The sequence below is a fragment of the Panicum virgatum genome, chromosome 2K, assembly GCF_016808335.1.
Source record: "Panicum virgatum strain AP13 chromosome 2K, P.virgatum_v5, whole genome shotgun sequence".
Classification (NCBI taxonomy): Eukaryota; Viridiplantae; Streptophyta; class Magnoliopsida; order Poales; family Poaceae; genus Panicum; species Panicum virgatum.
Window position 1 is genome coordinate 53,201,636 of NC_053137.1, and position 20,782 is coordinate 53,222,417.

General features: G+C 49.2%; 3 protein-coding genes across 6 annotated transcripts; 1 reads left to right on the forward strand and 2 right to left on the reverse strand.

Annotated features, from left to right (window-relative positions):
• Positions 1–2,734: 2,734 nt before the first annotated feature.
• On the reverse strand, positions 2,735–6,081 carry LOC120685101 (EIN3-binding F-box protein 1-like). 2 transcript variants are annotated; one of them, XM_039966947.1, is made up of 3 exons: positions 5,595–6,081; positions 3,452–4,833; positions 2,735–3,406 (listed from the first exon to the last, which is right to left on the reverse strand). In XM_039966947.1, exons 2-3 carry the CDS (start codon positions 4,757–4,759, stop codon positions 3,065–3,067), a joined length of 1,650 nt encoding a protein of 549 aa, XP_039822881.1. In that variant the 5' UTR covers positions 4,760–4,833; positions 5,595–6,081; the 3' UTR covers positions 2,735–3,064. The 2 variants fall into 2 exon arrangements, with proteins under 2 accessions (XP_039822881.1, XP_039822875.1); XM_039966941.1 differs by having other exon boundaries at positions 2,735–4,833.
• Positions 6,082–12,984: 6,903 nt separating this feature from the next.
• On the reverse strand, positions 12,985–13,746 carry LOC120685116 (30S ribosomal protein S31, mitochondrial-like). The gene has a single exon (XM_039966954.1). It carries the CDS (start codon positions 13,679–13,681, stop codon positions 13,283–13,285), a length of 399 nt encoding a protein of 132 aa, XP_039822888.1. The 5' UTR covers positions 13,682–13,746; the 3' UTR covers positions 12,985–13,282.
• Positions 13,747–14,911: 1,165 nt separating this feature from the next.
• On the forward strand, positions 14,912–19,854 carry LOC120685123 (B-box zinc finger protein 18-like). Of its 3 annotated transcripts, XM_039966959.1 has the most exons (6): positions 14,924–15,253; positions 15,314–15,448; positions 18,665–18,761; positions 18,843–18,958; positions 19,035–19,280; positions 19,398–19,854. In XM_039966959.1, exons 1-6 carry the CDS (start codon positions 15,128–15,130, stop codon positions 19,482–19,484), a joined length of 807 nt encoding a protein of 268 aa, XP_039822893.1. In that variant the 5' UTR covers positions 14,924–15,127; the 3' UTR covers positions 19,485–19,854. The 3 variants fall into 3 exon arrangements, with proteins under 3 accessions (XP_039822904.1, XP_039822893.1, XP_039822899.1); XM_039966970.1 differs by lacking the exon at positions 15,314–15,448 and having other exon boundaries at positions 14,912–15,253; XM_039966965.1 differs by lacking the exon at positions 15,314–15,448 and having other exon boundaries at positions 14,925–15,289.
• Positions 19,855–20,782: the final 928 nt, after the last annotated feature.

Genomic DNA, 20,782 nt, shown 5'->3' on the forward strand with positions numbered 1-20,782 from the left:
GGCACTGTTCATGGACCCTCCGTCCCTCCCGCGAGCAGCTCCGCGCCTCCGCCGATCGACCGATCGCCATCGGCGCCGCTGGGGTGGCAATGGCATCAGGCTCGGCATGGAGAGGGGGCCGAGGGCCAGGCACGGCGCGCCCAACGAGAGGCGAGGAATCGGCCAGCGACGCGTACCCGCGGCTCCAGCGCCTCGGCATGGCATGGCCGCATGGCCCTGATCGACGCCGAGCGCGGGCGCGGAATCGACAGGGGGCCACGGCCACCGGCGCGCACACGTACACGCATCTCGATCCCGTCACCTGTCGGCGTCCAACAGTGCCCGGATTTGGCCTCCGCTGGCCGCTGCCGGCCGCCCTGCCTGCCCCGCTGGCCCCCGCGCGGCTGCCTTTCTTCCGCTCCACCACCCACCTTGCCCACCCCGGTTGCTCCCATGTTGCCGCTGCACATCAGGCCCCCCCTCCCCACGGCCGGAGTTGCGTGCGAGGGTGCGCTACACCGCCGCCGGCATCTAGCTGAGTAGCTGGCTGACTAGCTACGCCAGTCGTGAGGTGCCCTCTACGCAGTGGCGGAGCCAGGAATTTGCGGCTGGGTATGCCAAGTTTCAAAGCAAATACACAATATAATAGACGATAAGTTATAATGATCATAACAAATCCATATAATAGTAACCAAAATTTAAGTTCTAAACATGAATAATTAAACAATATTACAGAACAGCGGTCCGAGAGGGCCACCGGTCAGAGGAGGGCCTTGGACGTCGTTGTCTTGGCCGCCGGTGCCCGGTGGGCTGGTGGTAGTCACCTTCTATTATTCGCAACTCGCGCTAGCAGGAGAGGACGCAAGCCATGGCCCATGTGGGCGAGGACATGAGGTCGTGAGGCCGTCAGGTCTCCGGTTGCCGATCACCAGTGTGGGGGGAGCATCCGAGCGGAGAACCACCGTCCCGTCGAGCACCGAGCACCAACTGGACGCGACTCGCATAGCAGGACACGAGCGGTCCTCCGCAGCGTTGAGATCACATGAGGGACGTAAGTTTCTGCATTTCTAGGCTTGGTTCGTGAGCTTTGGTGTATTGAGCCAATTAACCATATTTGACAGTATAAGAGCAACTCCAAGAGACTCTCTATATCTTTCCTCTCGTTGCTAGGAATAGAGATTTTGATGGAAAAATACCCTACAACAGTTTCTCTAAGTGGTTATCCAAATGTAGCCATCCCCTGTTCTGTATTTCTTGCTAACTAAAGATAGATAACGAAAATGGCTTTCTAGAGTGTACACAAGATATATAAAAACTGTTGGAGAGTGAAAACATATAGAAAACAACTTTAATATAGAAGGCTCCTCAAATGATAATTTAGATAGTATGTTTTAGAAAGACTCTTGGAGATACATCTATATATCTTTACTAGTATTTTCTTCCAAATCTTGGGTATGCCAAGGAATACAGGGGCATACCCCTGGCTCCGCCCATGCCTCTACGTGTCCCTGGAGGCGGGACCTGGACCTGCTCTGCGCTCTCGCCATGCTGCTCGCCGTAGGAGCACTGTAGCCAACGAACATCCGGTCCCTGATCTGGCAGCGGCGTATTCACTGAACTGCACCGTATGGCTCGTACGGTTTGTCTGAACGACGAATCGGTGGCGAGGTAAAAATCTTGCGCGTGTGCGTGCGTGGGGAAGAGCGAGCGAGCTTGCTTTGTTTGGGGGTGGACGAATTGAACGTCGTGATCGGCCTCCCCGACAGGCGCGGATGGTTTCTTCGACCAGGACAAGCCGCCCGGGGATGAACAGCGGCGACAGTCGACCGCGGGCCGGGCTCCGCCCCGCACAGACGGGTCGACGGCGACAACCGGTGGTGGTTGACTTGTCCGCGACCTCATCACCTCGAGAGCGTTGAGCCCCTCCAGACTCCAGAGAGGATCACGGTGATCGATCGACAAGCAGCGCCATCATGATGCTTGCATTGGACCTCCGAGATCTGAAACCTCGTCCATGGCCAACGCCGGTCGCCGACCAACCTAGGATCCGTGATACGCCGGTCGAAACTGATGATTCCAGTTCCAGCACAGCGTCGAGATCCGAGGAGAGTAATAAGCACTGCTAGCTACGAACAAGAAAAGGGAGGAAGAGGAGGAGAGCTAGTAAGTACAGTGCAGTACAGTAGTAATTCTCGTAAGCGTTTCCGGTAGCTCGCTCGTCATGGTCAGGCACTGTCCATCGACGTACGATCGATCCATGACCTGAGGGGAGCGGCTGCCGAGCAGACGGCGACGACTCGACGACGGAGGAGGAGGAGCCTTTTCGTGGTGGGATTTTTTTTTGAGGAGAAACTTGTGTCAGCGCGTTATTATTAAGAGGGAGCGCGACGCAAGTGTGCGACTCGACTGGACCCAGCCAACGCGCTGATGTACAACGCGCAACGCCCGGTCCGGACCATGACGTGACAGGCCGAGGTGGGCTGGCGGGGCTGCGCGCGCGTGCACCGCGGGTGGCCTCTCGCTGCAGCCTACGCGTTCAGTCCCCCCCCCCGCGTTGTTTCCACGTCGAACCCTTCTCCTTCTCGTCCTGCGCGTGCACGTCGCTCGAGTGACGCACGTACGCAGCAGCAGGGAACGCGAGAGCGGCAGGGCAATTGTTGCCGAGCGGAGGCGAGCCGCTCCCATTAACCTTCGCTCGGCCCGGGCATCAGCGAAGGCAGACATGTAAAGATAATATAAGGTTCAGACTCTTATCTTGCATAATTGTTAGTTAAAGATACGTAAAGATCACATTGGGTCGTGAAGAGAGGTCTAGCACCACGACCGGTCACCACCCAGCGCGAGTGTGACTAGCCTTCCCCCTACTTGTGTGTGACTGGCCTTCCCTAGAGGCTAGGTAGAGCCGAGCGGCGCGGATGCAGGCGGCACCAGTCAGCTGACGCGAGACATGTGGCCTGGGAAATCCGACGGCGGGATGAGCTACTTCTTTAATATGTCAAAAATGTGGGGGTATACTTTTTATGAAAGAAAGCTGAAAACAGCATCTCGCAGCCAAGTTTATTTTTCTCCTGGAGCTTCTGCTCCCTTAGTTCTCGATCTCCCAGCCACAGTAGCGCCCGTAGCTGTCAATGGTCTCCTGCATGACATTAGGGCAGTCTGACAAATTCACTCTCCTAAGCTTGGGCAAGGATGATGTGGCTAAGATACGTAGAACATTCTTGGTGATCAAAGGGCACCCCATTAGATTAAGCTCCTCAAGGTGCTCAAATCCTGCAACCATGAGGCTCTTAATGTCGCCGTCGTTGATTTGAACACGATTCAAACCCAGCTTGATCAGATTGGGGCAATGCGCTCTGAGAAACACCGTAAAGTTGCCTGAGATCTTTGGGCATTCATCCAGGATGAGTTCCTGCAGAGCTTCCAGGGAGGAACGTGCAATAATGCAAACATGCATGTCTGTAACATGGCAGGACCTCATTTCAATCTTTGCGATCCTATTGCGGTGCAGGATGCTGCTTAGACGGCCTGCGATACCATGGTCATCAACAGGTGCTGGAGATCCAATGAGCCTAATCTCCTTCAGCCCACGGCAGGCTTTGTCGACCCATGACAAGAAGAGGTACATAATTTTCTCACAGTGCTCCATTCTGAGGACCCTCAGCTTCGGACACCACCGGGCCACAGCTCCATCAAGATGAAGTGGCGTCATTATGCCAAAATCACATGAATCCAGAATTATTGATTCAATTGTTTCGCAGACAAAGGATATTACTTTCATTGCAGCTGCAGCTGTATAAAATTGGAACCTGGCAAGTTTAATGGTCTTAAGCTTCATGGGATTCATGGCATCACCCACCAGCCATATCAGGCCCCGGTCTGTCACTCTGCAGTCATCAATCACCAAATGCCGTAGCATTCGAAACTGAATTCTAGCAAACTTGAGCATGCCCAGGTCCTGTAAACCTGGGCACTTCACCAGGATGAGACTAGAGAGCTGGCGAAACAAGCGAAAATGCCTATTGAGGGCTGATGATTGTCTTGCACCAATCCAATGTGACTCTCCAGCCATCATGCCCTTGAGCTCAAGCTTGTCTAGATAAGGTTGGTTCATCAGTAAGGTCAAGATGGCGTCTTCTCGAATTTGAGGATAGCTTCCCAGAGCAAGAGACTCAAGTCTCCTGGCATCCTGCACTAGGGCTTTTAGTGATGCCTCAGTGATGGACAAGCTCCCTTCAATACGGAGGGACTTTAAGTTTCTGCATTGCTTAGCAACCTGTGAAAGACCATCGTCACTGATTGAAGACTGTAAAATCACGAGATTTTCTAATGCAGGGCAGTTTGAAGCAATGATCCATGCAGCTTTGTTTGTGAGAGATAAGCAGTTGACGAGACAAACTGACTTCAGGTTACGGCATGCAGTGGTTACAAAACGAATAGCAGTATCAGTGAGCTGAGGACCACCAGCAAAAACAGCCTCGCGTGGTCCATTATGAAGATCAAGATCAGTCACCACACCCCTTGAGTGTATGCCAACAACAGCTTCCACAAGCTTGGCATCATCAACATCAGACAGGTGCAAGCAACGGTGAACAGCTTGATGAACACTGAAGGGGCTCCAAAAATCTGGTTGCTGAGAGACCAATATATCGGCCCATCTCCAGCAGACAGAGGCGCATGATTCCCGATCTTTACTGTTTTCCAGATGTCTGAATATTTCAGCTATGCAAGCTTCTGGTAGCATGTTTATCAAATCCTGCTGAAGAACTCTTGACTGATACATGGACGGACCTAGTGGTACCTTCTGACAAGATTGAAAAGCAGTTCCAAGAGCTTGATTGCTTCATGTCTCCCACCCTACAAACAAATTAGATAAGATTTGGAGCCATGAAGAAATAATGAAACTGATCATGAACCGAGTTGGAAACAATTCTATAAAATATTAACATGTAAAGAACTCATCCAAACTAAATAATATACATCTGTTTGTGCTGCAATATATTTCTTTATTAATACAAATGCATCATGAAAGATAACCAAAAGAAATTCACAAGGTAAATTCCAACCCCTAGAGCACAGTTTATAACAATCCTAAAGAAGGTATTTTTATATTTGCATAAGTAGCATGTAACAGCTACTGCAAATGTATAGATTTTATTTTCTGTGTGCTAGATACTATAGAAATACAACAATTTATGGACGTCATAAGTTGTGTTTTACAAGCATATTATAGCAAGCAGAATTAACTTGACAATATTATGGAAGATGATTTCAATGTTATTTTCAACTGCCCAGTATAGAAGTTTGTTTACATATACTGATCAGAGCTTGGAAACTTCAAACGTGTAAATCCATCTTGTAGTGGTACATAATGTGAACATTACATTTCAAGAAACAATTTGGGAATATATAAATCTTACTAAAACATTAACAAAATTGTAATCTAAGGTAAGTTTGCTGCTTTTGACCATGAATCTTTGGCAGGCAACCTCTTTGTAAAAAGAGATAGGCAGGAGGCAAAGTACATAGTGGTGGATCCAGGATTTTTGAGTTTGGTATTCTCAAGCCAAAAAGGAAAATATTCAATCCAAATATATGAAAAGTTCACAGTAACATGCCTGTTATGCTGTTTCTCTGTTACCGGCTTGCCCAGTGCCCAATTGTTGCTGCCTGCCGCGCACCTGCCTTGCGCCCTTGCGGGCCTGCTGTGTGCGCAATCTGCCAGCAGGGATGGTGCTGCTGCCTGCCAGCGCTTGGTGGTCACCACCACCGTTCTGTGTGGCGTTGTCTAGGACTCTAGGGTTTCCACTTGGGCGATTCAGGGAGAGAGGAAGGGGACTACGCACTAGAGTCTACACGAGGAGAGGAGGAAAAACTGAAATACCAAGTCTCAGATCTGGGCAGAAAGATGAGAGCTAGGCAAATGATGTAAATAACTGAAGAGTGGCGGCGGAGAGGTGAGCTGTATCGCATTGCTCAACATGCACCTGGTCACACAACATGTCTTGGTGCCGGGACACGCATGGCTGGGCCAGCATGCAATGGAGAACAAACCGGCGGAAGCGGTGGCGGCGGCTAGAGGCTGGAGGATAAGTGGCGGCTTGTGGAAAGTGGAAAAGAGAAATCCTAAAGGGCTTAAAAACGGGACAGGTCATGGGCAGGACCATGCCCAGGCCAAACAAGACCAAGTACACAGCCATCCCGTTTGATTGGCCGATTAGACCCCTAAACTATGCAGAAGTTAAAATAGGTTAAACCCTTACATAGGACCTCATATTCCACTGGCATGCTGTGACACCCCAGATGTTTAATTAGCTAAACTATGGTCATTAGCACCAAATCATGCATCCTTAACCAAGAAGCGTTGAAATAGATGTGTATGTATGTGTGTCTACGTGTATATATGCATAGGTCAGAAACCTTAAATAATTTTTAACCCAATGCAAGTATGCATATGAAATTGAATAGGCATCTCACTAACGTCAGGACAAACCAAAGTTTAGTTGAAGTCAAAAGGAGAAAATGAATTTTTGCACATGAAATGACGAGTCTTTCAAACCACAGTTTTCAAACATTTAAACTGTCCTTCAAACTTTAAACAAATATACTTTAAAAATAATTTCTAAAATATAGCTCAAATGAATTTTTGCCTAAAACTAAAATTGTAGGGTTTTAAATGATGAACAACTTTCGTGTTCAAAGTTTTTCAAGTTGCTATACAATCATTGAAGAAAATTTTGAATTCAAATTTGAATAGGGCAATAATGTACATTCCTCAAGAATTTAAATTTAACTCTTTAACTAGGCTTCAAATGAGTTTGTGCCTGAAATGAAAGTTGTAGGATTTTGAATTTTGAACAACTTTCGTATTCAAACTTTTTCGAGCTTCCATTGAAATTTTTTCGAAAAATCAAAGTCAACTCTCTCTCTCCCTCCTTTCTCCCTCCTCTGCTCTGCTTCCCTGCTTCCCGAGAGCAGAGCCGATCACGCCGCGGCCCGCACGCCTAGCACGCCAGCCTGCTCGCTGCCTATGCCATGATAGCACCGCCTTGCTGCGCCCTGCCTGCACCGCTGCTGAGCCTCTGCTCCTCCGCACGCCACCACCCGACGAGCGCTCGGCGACAACGCCGTGGCGACGCCGCTGGCCATCAATGCCGCTCCCAGCGCCGCGCCCCTCCCCTTCACCTGCCCGAGCCGCTGCCCGGGGCCGGCCTTCAATGCTGCAGCGCCTTCCCTCCCCCTTTTGCTGCGCAACAAAGCCCCCTCTCGCCTCTCCTCTCCACTCTAGCGCCCAAAGAAACCAGAGCCGAGCTTTCCCCTGCGCCCAGGAGCACCCGCCGGCGCCATTGCCGCCGTGCGCCCCAACTCACCGTCGAGCCCCCTCCGCTCGGCCTCCACCCCTGCCCACCCCGGAGTGGCTTCACCACCACCCACTCCACCTCCCAGGGCCGCCAAACCGCCCGCTCCTTGCCCCCACCGAGCCAGAACGCCGGCGCCACCGCCGGTGCCGCGTCATGGCCGCCGCCCGAGCTCCACTGCCGAGCACCCTTCTCCAGCCCTCCTCCGCCCAAGCCAACCCCCGAAACGGCATCCCCACCTCCCCCTGAAGCTCCACGGCGAGGTCCCGGCCGCCCAGACCTGCTGGAAACGCCGCCGTCGCCATTCGCCGCCGCCGTCGCCATTCGCCACCGCCGGAGCCGCTGCTCCGTGGAACCGCCTCTCCGGCCCTCTCCCTTCCAAATAGAGCACCCCAGCACGACTCCCACCTCCTACCGAAGCCGCCAAACCTGGCCGCCCCCTCCAAACCCTGCCTGCGAGCCGCCGCCGGCGACACAGAGCCCCCTTTCCATGGCGTCGCCGCCACAGGCCGCCCCAGACCCAATCCGAGGCACCAACAGGTAGCACTCGGTCCCCTCTCCCTTTTTCCCCACATCTCCCTCGCCGCCGGCGAGCAAGCATGCCGGAAACTCGGCCGCCGCCGGTCCTCTGCTCTGCAAGTCTAGCCAGGGACCTCCCTGCAAAGAAAACAAAACTTCCAGGGTTTAAACTGCAAACTAGACATGAACATTAAGCTGCGAACTTTGAAATTCAATAACAATTCGTAGAAAAATCTGAAAAATGCAAACTCAAGTGTTTTGGAATCCTTGAAACTAGATCTACAACTTGTGTTACATCCACTTTTGCTTTTGACCAATAGTTTTATCTCCGGATTACATATTAGTTTAATCCACATTTGTATGTATCTCAAGTTCTACCCATGATCTTTAGCTTATTTTTAGACAGTGTACTGCAACCTAGATGAGTAGCTTATTGTAAAAATTTGAGGACTTTTTGACTACTCTAGCTATAGGTTTCATTAGATCTTGTTTTATGCCTATGTTAAATAGATTTAAAACCACAGGGTGCTATACTAGTTTAATTGATCTGAAATTTTTAAAACAGCCTTACCTTAGTTTCTAGATGCTATAGAAAAATTTTGGGAATTTTTAGTAATGTATAACTAGTCCTTTTGATTTATTCATGAATAAACTTTGTAAATTGAAAGCCCTAGTTTCCTTCATTAGAAAAATCTCATATTTTTACTAGAGCTTGGTTTTCAGCACATGAACATGCCTGTAAAATTTTAGCCACTAAAACTTAGTAGTTTACTCAATAGATTTTTAGTTAGATAAATGCCTAGGAAAGGAATCTAATGTACTGGTAAAATTTCATTACCAGAACTTGCATTCTCAACCCTAGAGATTTGTTTTTGTACACTAGTAGTAATAGATTCATGAGTTTTTCTAATTTATTTGTTACATCAAATGACCTGAAAATTTTACTGCACACTAGTGACCCAGTAAAGCATCTCTCAGAAAAATATCAGCACCATTCTATGCTTTTAGCTTTAGTTATAGTTTTCCCTTGTTTTTCATGTGTTAATATGATGAAAAACACTTTTTCTGCATTTTTCTAAAAGAAAAACAGCAAACCCAGCTCCTTTGTGAGTTAAGTATAAATAAAATACTACTCGATGAATGTTTGCCCAATAAAGTATTTATGAAAGTGTTTCATTCTCCAATTCGGGTTTTGTTGGACTACAACTTTATAGTGAAAAATGAATAAATGAATAATATCACCAAAGTAACTCATATGTATGCATTTCATATAGATTCGACTACTCTCGCTGATGGTACGTACGAGCTGGTGCCGGAGTCCGAGAGTGAGCAGCGTGAAGCTCAAGTGAATCTAACTCAAGCCACTGAAGACCCGAACCAAGTGTCGAAAGAGCCCAAGGCTAGCTACGCTCAGGAAGGCAAGCCCCGGAGCATGACCTATTACTTTCAATTCTATGCAACTTATTATTTCTATATACTTGTGCATTTAAGTTTACAAGAGTTGATTGAAACCTTAGCTGCATGATCCTAGGTACCTATGCTTGAACACTAGTTAGTTTAGGTCGCTAGTTAGCTATGCTAATGATTCGGTAGAAATCGAGTGATTTCCTGTCACTCGTGATCTCATAGGAGTTGAATGTCTACTACATGCTGCAATCATAAGGTCCATGGGCGGCGCTATGGTACTTGTTGATGCCCCGTCTGTTTAGTGAAAAATGTTAAGGCCGCAGTGTGTGGTAGTGGTGGTTAAGCGTTTGAACGTACTAACAACATGCCGAGAAATATAGTAATCGGTAAGCTTAAGTACCTGATCGGCCCGGGGAGTGGACTTTTCCCTCACCCTCTTTAAACGTTGTTTCTCATGCGGCCACATGCGGGTGCAAGCGTGGTCACGACCCGGCGTCGACCGTGGCGTGGGTCTCTTGTAGTCGAAGGGGGTGACCCTGATCCACGAGCCGAAAAGAAAGGGAAAATGTTGCGTGGGGACTCGGTTCCCATGCGTGTGTTTAGGTCTGCCTGGCCAGGTTAACAAATTCGATTCGAATCGTCCGCCTCTCACGGATATTGGGACTGCTTAACCCTTTTGCCACATAGAGTAAGAAGTGGAACAATGAGGATAATGAATATGGTTGAATGATGAAAAATAATGGCAAAATTGGCCAGCGGACACCATTCAAAGTTGGTTTTTGCCACAAGTCATTAAAAAATGATGTCTTTGTTGGAAGACATTGCTCAAGAGTGGTAATTTGCTAGAGAACACTGAACCCGTTATAATATTAGATTTTAATAAAAAGCTACAGGAATTTCCCTCCTTGTCCTTGCCCGTCTCCTACCTCGCACCGCGCTGGAGCACTGCCGGCCCGTCCGCCCCTCCCTCGCGAGCGGCGCTCAGCGCCGCGTTGGGAGCGCCGCCGGCCCGTTCGCCCCTTCCTCGCGCGCCGCGATGGGAGCGCCGCCGGCCGGCCGGCCGGCCCGTCCGCCCCACCCTCGCTGGGAGCGCCGCCGGGCGCCCGGCCCGTGCGCACCTTCCTCGCCTGCCGCGCTGGGAGCGCGGGCGACTGGCCCGTCCGCGTCCACCCCTCCCTTGCGTGCTGTGCTGGGAGAGCAGGCCACCGGCCTGTCCGCGTCTGCCTTCCCTTGCGCAGGGAGCGCCGGCCAAGACGCACGGCGCACTGCAGCTAGTTTGAGAGGCGCGAGAAAAAAAACAATGCTGCAGGAGAGGATAAGCACTAGGGGTAAATTTGTCTTTCAACGTCACTCTGTAATTAAATAGAATAAAATAGTGGGTACAATGTCCCTCAGCAAATGTACATAATTTTTTAGTGTCTTTGAGCAAAGACAAACTTTTTAGTGGTCATGAGCAAAGAGCACTATTTAACGGTGTCCTGCAGCAAATTTTGCCAAAAATAATTGTTTTCCACCATGTATGCTATTGGATAGATGCTCACTTAAAATGGTCAATTGAACTAGAATTTTGAAGCTAAAATTGGAAATTAAGGATTCACTCTTAGTTGCTTTTCGGCGAAACAAACCCCTCCAGCCAAAAGCCTTACATGTCTACGTAGTGGGCCAAGTATACCCATAGTCGGGTAAGCCTTGCTGAGTATTAGTATACTCAGCCTTGCTTGTGGCTCAATTTGTTTCAGGTGATACATTTGAGGACATGGTTGCTAGTTTGACTTGACCGTGTACTTTGCCTCCTGGTTGGTCGGTGGAGTGGGACACGACTCCGGCCGATGGTGATAACAATGAGTGATGTCATGTACGGACTTCATCGTGACATCTTGTATCGTCGTTTAGTTGAACTCGTTTTATTTCCGCTGCAGTTGAACTCTGAATTAATTTAAATTTTGCATTTCAAGTAACTTTCTGAGATTTCAAACTTGGTTTGTAATAACTAAGTTAAGACTCTGTATTGTAATATAATTGTGAAATATTGTACTCTCTAGACTCACCTTCGTGTGAGTTGCATGTAAGCTTTGGGTTTCGATCGACGCATACGTGGATTCTTCGGGATTTTACCCGACAGCACTGCCGGATTACTCCGTTTGAAGTGCGTGTTAACCTGTACTGACTTTATGGTGATAGTTAGCGCACTTGAGCCGCATTAATTCGGACGGTTCTGCCACACATATGTAGCATCTCATGAACATGCAAGTATCACAACTAGTCGCCACCCATTTCAGCCATCTTCATATTGTTCCCTCCTCCATGGAATCTGCCTTCTTCTGGAAATACGCCACCACTGTCTCAATGCAATCCACATTTTCCTTCCAAGAGCGTGCTCTCTCTCGCTCATCTGCTTGACCCTAAACAAGAGCAAACTGGGAAAGCGTTTCTTCAGCACAATGTAGTCTTTCCAGGTAGCCATGGTTGCTTGCAAGGATTGCCATCTCGGCAGGATGGCAAGGTAACTGAATTTCCTTTCTTAAGTAAGTGGCAATCCAGTATTTCTTCAGGAAATTCATAACTTGCTTCAGTTCTTGTACAGCAGGGACATCAGCAAAGACCAGCAGAAAATCTGGACACATGATGCTTCAATTCAACTGAAACACATGAAAGACCAGGTGGCTGAGATTAGTGTTTTGTAAATCCAGTTTGCAAACTGCAGTTTAATGCATTCTAATGTGGTGAAGGGGCCAATGCACTAGAATGCCAAATTGGGGAATGGATGGTGGCCAGCCAAGGATTGAGCATAAGGGTGAAGCTCAGATCTGCTTTGGCCCCTGAACAACTGTTCCTTCAAGTCTGGAAACTGCTTTTGTCCATGTAGCATTTCAGCCGTGCATTTGTGCGTGTTTCAGGAAAAAAAAAGGATCAGTCCCTTGTGTCACCATGCAATGCCTTAAAGGTGAACTCCTAAGTGCAACGTGAAATGAAGTGTTGCAGCAAAACTCAGCTAAAGCCATACACTACATCTGTTCTGGGGGGTGAATCATGACCAATGCAGCACAAGGAGTCACTGATTGTCACACGCAGTATGGCTATTGACAAAGGGGTGGTAAGCAGTACTGAGCTGCAGTTTAGAGTCAAGGAACTTGAACAATTCAGTCCACAAAGCACTGGTAAAGATCTTATCTCTAATTCTCTATCAGTTGGGCACTCCCTGCAGTTTGACAATATTATTCAGAAACAGCTTGACTACTTGTGGGGCAGGGAATGGATGCTTCAGTGAAAGATAGTATGAATATTTAGCAAACCCTTGAGTCCCAGCTTCGATTGGACTGATTCTGTGGCACAGTATGATAGTGAATGCTAGAAATCAGAAAGAATTTGTGTCATGACGAAAAACATCAAAAGGTAAAGGGGAGAGAAGGGTCAGAAGGCTTAGGGAGGAAGAAGAGATCAGTTTTTGTTTGATAGTTATCCCATAGTAGAGGGCACACAGTTGCAGAGCAAAAAGGATAAGATGTCCATACAGTAAATTGCAATTTTACAAAGAAATTGTAGAGCAAGGGCATGTATCTTGAACACCTTGTAATTCAAGATACAACTATAATCTGGATTTGTCATCTTAGACATACAACAGAAGAACAACAAAGAGGCAAAATCCAGCCTAAGCTGATATCCTCGTACATTTCTATTGACGGGCACAGTCGCACAGAGAAGATAACCAACATCTGAATCTGAATGAATAAACAATCAATTTATTTTCCGATTTTCAGCACGCAGAACAGAATACACCAACTGAATGATGGAAAGCAAACATATTGCACTTCATCCATAAGGATTGCATTAGCCAAAGTTGAATCACAGCAGTTGGAGAGTACATATCTGACACCACGTAATTCGAGAAACAACCAAGTAAAAAACAGACGCCCGTCCAGGCGTGCAGCTAATTGGAAACGGAGAAGTAGCAGTAACTGTAGCCGTAAACCCTAGTACCCTCGCGACCCTAGGGGGAGGGGGGTTATAGTGAGTCCCCCCTCTCAGATGAGCTTGAAGGGGAGGGGCCAGGGTGTGGAGCGGGGCACCTCGATGCGGTCCTTGATGCGCTCGATCTTCTTCTCCCGCTTGGGCCGCGCGTTGCCGTAGGAGCCCTTGAACCGCTTCCCGCGCTTGGTCTTCTTGTCCCCGCGCCCGCACGTGACCGCCTCCGCCTCCGCCGCAGGAGCCCCCGCCGCCGCTGGGACGGGGATGGGCAGGCGCGTTGGCGCCAGGCGCCGCATGAACGCCGCCGCCGCCAACCGCATCGCCATGCCGCACAGCTCCGTGCCCGCCCGCCCGCCGCCGCCGCCGCTGGATCGCCCGCTTGTTGACGAGCAAGGGGAGTGAGTGGAAGCGAGCAGCGGGGTTGCAAGGCCCAAGACAAATTTACCAAAGCCCATCCAGAATGAATTAAGGAAAGCCCGGTTATTTCCTCTCGGCCCAATAGAAGCCCGCTCTCGTCGTCCAGCCTCCCGGCCGGGGTCAACCCCCCCCCCCCCACCCCCCACCCCCCCCCCCCCCCCCCCCCCCGCCCCGCCCCCGATCGCCGAGATCCGGCCGCCGGCGATTCCCGACTTCCCCTGTCTTTTTCACTGGAACTCGCGAGACAAATCTGCGAGGCAAATCGTCCACAGGTAGCATCTGAAATTCTGAATGCTCCTTGAGTCCCGCTTGCCCGTCTATCATTTTTTGCGTCCGATATCCGGTCACCGTCGCTTCCGTGGTGGTTGTTGAAACGGAACGTTCCGTCTTCCGAGCGTGGTCCGGCCACCCGGTGGAGCGCATCGGCGCGTGCGTCCTGTGCCGGCCCGTCGTCCTCCGCGTGAAGCGAGAACAAGGACAAGGCCGTCAAGCGTCGCCACAAGAAACGCGGCCTCGTTGTGCCGTGTGTTCATGTGGTTCAGGGGGGCTCGTGCGCACGAGCGACGCTGATCGCGTTCCGATCAGTTTGGCTTGGCCTCAACCACGGCAAGCAAAAGAAAAAACTCAGGAAGGGCTTGCAGCTGTGAGCCTGTGAGTCTGACGGGTCACGGCGGCGATCTCGCGATGGCTAGTCGACGGCAGCCCATGCGCCCGGTGCACGGAGGCGCGATGCTGGCCGCGGCCGGAAGGCAGAGCAGGTGGAAAAGAAAAGGCATGGAAGACGGCGGCCATTGGCGGCAGAGCAGCCAAGCAATTGATTCGGAGCCACACCCCCAAATCCCGCTGCTTTTCCATTCTGTGGCGGACGTCTCTCGCGGGCCCACCCCCGCCTAAATCCCCATATCCAAAACCCAAACCTAACCAACCACTCCTGGTACAAAGCAGCAGATCTCTTGGTCCCACTACGTCTGACCCCATCTGTCGGTGAAAGGACATGGCTGCATCCTCTGTAGCTAAAGCAGCCCTGGAGAATCAAATAGTTTTGGGGGGCCCACGACTCCGGAGATGCGTGCTCCCGGCTCATAGACGCACCCACACTCGCTCCTCGCCCTGCTGTGGCTCTGCTGGCTGGTGCATAGACCGTGTCTAGGAGCGTCGCGAAGTACGATGGCTCGAGAAGCGTGGGGCCCAGCACCGTGGCGGGGCGGCCCTCGACGCCCCACCACCACCCCATCCAAATGGCCAAAATCAAATAATAGCTTCCGCCGTGTCGTCCTCGCAGGCTCGCGCGGTCGCTGCCACATCTCCCCAAACTCCTGTGTGGCTGGCTTCTGCTGCACTGCCGCCGCTCCCTCCTCCACATCTCCCCCCGCCGCCAGGGCCGCCGCCCGCCGCGGCCGCAGCGCTGGGAGGGGATCGCCGGGCAGAGGCGCGAGGCGGGGGAGGAGGAGCCGCGGCTTCGTCGCCCGGATGGCGGCGGGGCGATGACGCTGGCGGCGGGAGCGGAGGGTGTTGGGATGCGGACGATCTGCGATGTGTGCGAGGGCGCGCCGGCGGTGCTCTTCTGCGCGGCCGACGAGGCCGCGCTCTGCCGGGCCTGCGACGAGAAGGTGATCTCCGCTCCCCGCTCACCCCCTTATCCGTTGGTGAGCTCTTCGTCCTTCTCGCAGATCGGGCGAGAGCGCTGCTCCACTGGAAGGGCGCACGGTGCGATCGTTGGTGTTATACTGTTATCGGTCGGTTGGGCACTGAGATCTCGGGATTTGCTACTACTTGACTGCGAGCGCGCGTGGTGGATGTCAGGGGTGGGATGTCCAGCTTAGTTTGCCCAACTGTGTCCCGATTTCTCCGTTTCTGACGATCCTACTTTTGTTTCGGTCCCACTTTGGTAGCAGAGAAATCATGGGGCATGGCATGAGGTTGGGACTAGTACTGTAGTCCAAATAGAGTAAAGTTTCTGACTGAGGAAAACAAGGGAAACATTCTAGCAGGACGCTGGTGTGCATTGATACTGATAAACTTCTCAGAGTTGTTTGGGTGGTTATTTCAGGAATTCAGAGATATGTGTGTACCTATAGGCTTGGGGTGGATCAGATTCCCGTGGGTTGCTTCTATCCCCACTTAAAGTCGACCCATATCCTTTTTTTAGGGAATGCAAAGCTTGTTATCTTTTCTTTTATGAGACAAGGCATTCTCTGCATAGGGGATTTCAGATTCATAAAGTCTAGTTAGTTGCTGCATAGGGGATTTGTACACAAAATTTCACCCATCTCGACGTTCTGTTACTAGGTGGATTGTCGACATCACCAGCATGCATGGCTATTTGTGGAGATGAGTTTGCCATGTGTTTGGTGGTAATAACAGTTGACCTTATTGGCTGCCCTTTTTTATACTTGGTGGTCGCACCTGATGCCACGCCCAGGATTTCCCAACCGGGGATTGCAACTATATGTGCCTCAGTAGTTAAGCTGTTCGTGATTCTTTAAAATTTAAGTGCAGTTGCTGAATGGAGTACATGGAAGGAACAGAATGTACTAGTATAGTATTATGTCAACCGTGAGGTAGTGACCTGATCCTGCCCATGGTGGTGGTGTTGATTTCGGTGAGGGTGCCAAGTGACAAGGAGGTAAGAATACAGAGAAAGGGAGATGAGTAATAGATTGATTTCTTGCTTGTCACATACAGGATTGCGGCTACCACAAATGTAGCCTGCCAAAATTACACCAATCTCTTTTTTACCCCAGCCACTCTATCTAAACTTCCTCAAACTAACAACCCAAATCCATGCCAACCAATCTTATCAAATCCAAACTAGCCATACTTATCGTTAGAGCATTTGCATCAAACCCAATTATTCCTTACTCCTTGTGCATCTTTCTTTGGTACTGCTTGCCCCACATCACATAGTAGTGGGGTGTGTGTGTGTTGGGGGGGGGGGGGGGGCTGATGTGGTTGGACTTGGTGTCATACTGATATCAATTTACCAAGCAATTGAGAAACCTCGGAGTGTGATATTAAATTAGACAAATCAAGTGTGTCAGTTAAATCATGATTCATCAATACCCCTGAGAAAATAGAATTCCTTCAAGAAAATTTGTTTATGCGCAATTGTCCTGTGTATTCTGTGTTTACTGCGCTGTGCAATGAGTTGTTAAATTCCCTTTCAAGAATGTTTGACTAACATATCTTGTTCAGTGTCAGTTTTCTTCATATTTTAGATTTCACTGTTGTCTTACGCAAAACCTGTTTAGAAAGTTGTGTCTATCAGCAATAATATTTTTCAGAATTAAGATACGCTGGTTGCGTGCATACTTCTTCTTTTATGAATGTGATCATTTTGTGAAGAAATAATTTAGCAGTGGTTTGTTAGCTAGGCTGCTGTGTTTTGTATGCTACACCAGTGCTTATCCTACGGACTGCTGCCAATAGAAGGCTATGCCTGTTTTTTTTTTCAGAAAATACTTTCAAAAGAACTCATTGTGAGGTGAGTTTAGACAAGTAAATGGGCAGTGCGAGAGTAATAGTAGACTTTGCAACATCCCACTGTTCTTCATTATCTGTTGCGCTACATGCCCATCCAACCAGAAGAATGGGAACATCCAACTTATATGCCTTGTTTGGATTGAGGAAGATCAATTGGTAGCCCTTTGGATTGGAGGCAAAAGAACAAACTATTCTTGCCAATCCTACCAGGGGTGAAGCTACATTGACTTACCCTGGTCCATATGCAGAAGGGTGAAGAAAAAATTCTATTAGTTGACTCAATTTGACCATGTACTGCTTCTAAAATTGTATAAGTTTCTTTATATACAAATTCAATGTAGTGTGCACCAGGGTCATTATTAATTTACCTTCGCCCAACAGGGTTGAGGTTTTTTTAATCCAAAGAAACCATATGGGATTACAATTTGAAATCTGGTCTAGTGGGACAGTGAATGATTAGAATTATCTTTATGGTTCATTTCCCCTACTTAAAACGTATATACTTAAGCAAAAGTATGACTTTGATACGCTTGGGATGGTGGCAGTTGTAATGTAATATTCCATTGTGGAAACATATTTAGATCCTTCTGCAAACTTGTGTCAAGAAAAGTTCCCAGATTGCCGGGCTTCATCGCTTGTTGGATGTTAGTGCATATTTCAGAATGGTTTAATTTTCTGCTAAGCAGTGTGTATTGGACCTCCTCCAGGGCTGCAAAGGAGCCTCGGGAATGATGAGGAAACCTTAATTTGTTTGACTCAGTATCTGATATTGCTGTTATGTTGTGAAATATGCACCATCAGACGGGCTGCATTTGTATTCTTATCTCTTTTTTTTTTGTAATTTTCATATTCTTCCATTTTTATTTCTTGGAATTATTTCTTTCAAATGTTGTTCAGGAAACTGATGTCAGTCCCCCATTTTATTTTTTTGTTTTGAGGAAACCATGTCCTCTTCTTAAAACAGTTTACAGCTTATTGCAAAATGTATCATTGAGTAATTCTTTTTAGTAACCTGACTTGGCCGTCATGGAGAAAAGTCTGCTTTTGTAGTTAGTGTTGCAGGCATCCAGGATTTCCTTCTGACAGTGTTATTTGAGGTTCATGTCCCGCTTAGAATAACACATGTAGTGTGGCGATTTCTCAGATGCTGATGACAAATTAGCACACATATTAGTGTATGAGAACATTTATATATAGGTATTATTTTGTCACTTCAACTATCAGATGCATATGGAGACTTTAGGTTTGCCTCAGCAGCTGCATTTCGTTTTTATCACCAGAAATCCACCTCTAAAAACTAACCTTTGAAGGATAGAAAACTAGCTAGTTTAATTCACTATTAAACTGATGAAATTTGGAATTAATCTTTAAATTTGGATTCATCCTGTGTTATTAAATAGTAGTTATCATTTACCAAATTTGGTGTCAGTAGCAATACCTCTTTTCCATATTCATCACTTCGGTTCATGACACCTTGATTGTCAAACAGATCACTCTAATGTTACTACTTCTGAGATCTCTTCCATTTTGCGATGCAGGTACACATGTGTAACAAGCTTGCTAGTCGGCATGTGAGAGTTGGACTTGCAAACTCTAATAAACTTGCCCGCTGTGATATATGTGAAATTTTTCCTGGTATGCCTTTTGATTCACGAATCTCCTTTTTTTTAAGGATTAGTCAACTAAATATTGAATTCTTGATTTGCCTGGGTGTAGCTTTCTTCCACTGTGAGATAGATGGCACCTCACTTTGCCTGAGCTGTGACATGACTGTTCATGTTGGTGGCAAACGAACCCATGGAAGATACCTGCTCCTAAGGCAAAGTGTTGAAGTAAGTTTATACTCACCTGCCTCAGATTTCAATTTCATGTAATTCTCTAGTTCTCAAATTAGGGGACTATTATTAGTTTCCAGGAGATAAACTAGGCCATATGGATGATGATGTGGCTATGCAAAGCAAAGATCCTGAAAACCAGATAGATCAGAAGAAGCCTCCTCATTCAGCAATAAAGGAGCAAATGGCAAACCACCATAGTAGCTCTGATGATCCAGCATCTGATGGAAACTGCGATGACCAGTTGAACCTTAATTCGAAAATGATCGACCTTAATATGCGACCGGTTCGTACCAATGGACAAGGATCAAATTCCCAGGTGTGTCATATATATGTTCACTATGGTTGAAGTCTTGCTATATCTATAGTGCACTTTTCATTTGGCACTTGCAGTTTTCTCTATAGTAACAGTTGTTCCTTGTAATGGGAAATCCAGACTCAGGGTGTGGATGTTAGCATGAACAACCATGACTCTCCTGGGGTGGTGCCGACAAGTAATTACGAAGGAGATGCCAACAAGTAAACACTGGAAGTTCGGAATGTACATTTCTTCATATACATATATACTGCTCTAGCAGCTCAGGAGGGCAGAATACGGTGGGGTTAGCATTGGCATCTCTGTTACTATTGCTATAGTAGTACATTTCTGGCAGAGTTGGAGCTAACATTACTGCATCTCGATCAATTCGGCTTGTCGTGCCCAAGATCTATTTATTGTGAGGTCAATTCTCGTCGCGATTGTCAGAACTCATGTAACTTGCCACAATGCTGCTGTTATAGATGCGCAGTGGCTGTCACCTGTGCTTTGGAGTTGGAGTGCTGTGCTATGCCATTAGAAAAACTGTACAAAAAGATGAATAGACCGCTCATTTTTGTGTGGTGGCGTATGTTCAGTTCGGTTCAGTCTCTGGTTGACAAGTGGCAACAACCAAGGCCACCCAGTTTGTTCAACGCTGAGGTCTTTACCATCATAGAAATTCATTCGACACGTTTCATGCAATACTCTGAGTGCTTGCGCGCGAGGTGGTCAAACCGTCGTGCTCAAGTATAGTATTCAGTCAAAACATGGCCGCATCAAAAGGCTCTTCGATGTCTTCCAGAACTGGAGCTTTTATCCAACCCATGCCACTCCCACCACAAACTACGAGGTTAATCCTCTGCCGGGCAGCGGGAGGCGCGCGCAATCGCACACCGCCGCGCGTGTAGTCTCGGGGAGGCGCGAGCAGAAACAAATGACCAGCCGCCACACGCACCCGCTGCTCTCCCAGCAGGGGCACGACACCGGGCGCGCGCCAGGACACGGGGGGCGGGGGGGAGCCCGCGCACGGCGGCCGGAAACCCACGCGACGCGCGGGGCGCCCGTCTCGCCTCCCAGTCCCAGGTCGCGCGACAGGGCACGGTCACGTAGGCCGGCAGCCCGGCGCGTCGAACTCCGCCGCCCGCCCGGGGGCCCCGGCCCGCTTCGCGCGCGGAGCACGACGCTCGTGCCCCGCGAGGAGCGGCGCGCCCTTTGCCGGGCACGGCGGCCGCGTTGTCGAGCCAGGGCCCGGCACTGCGGGGACCAGCGGCTGCCGCGGGCTGCGAGACACGGGCGTGGGCGGCTGGGGGTAGGAGAGGAGGAGGAGGCCGAGTTGGCTTCGTGCGGCGCGGGCACGTCGTTGCTTGCTGCTGCCCCGGCGGCGTCCGCGTGCATGCACATACGCCGCGGCTCTGGTCTTCCAGCGCCACGGAGGAACATGCACGTACCGGGCTCGCACGCGCCCACTTGCGGGGCGGCTGTCCCCTACCCCCCTCGCCAGAATCCGGGTCTACTGCGGCGGC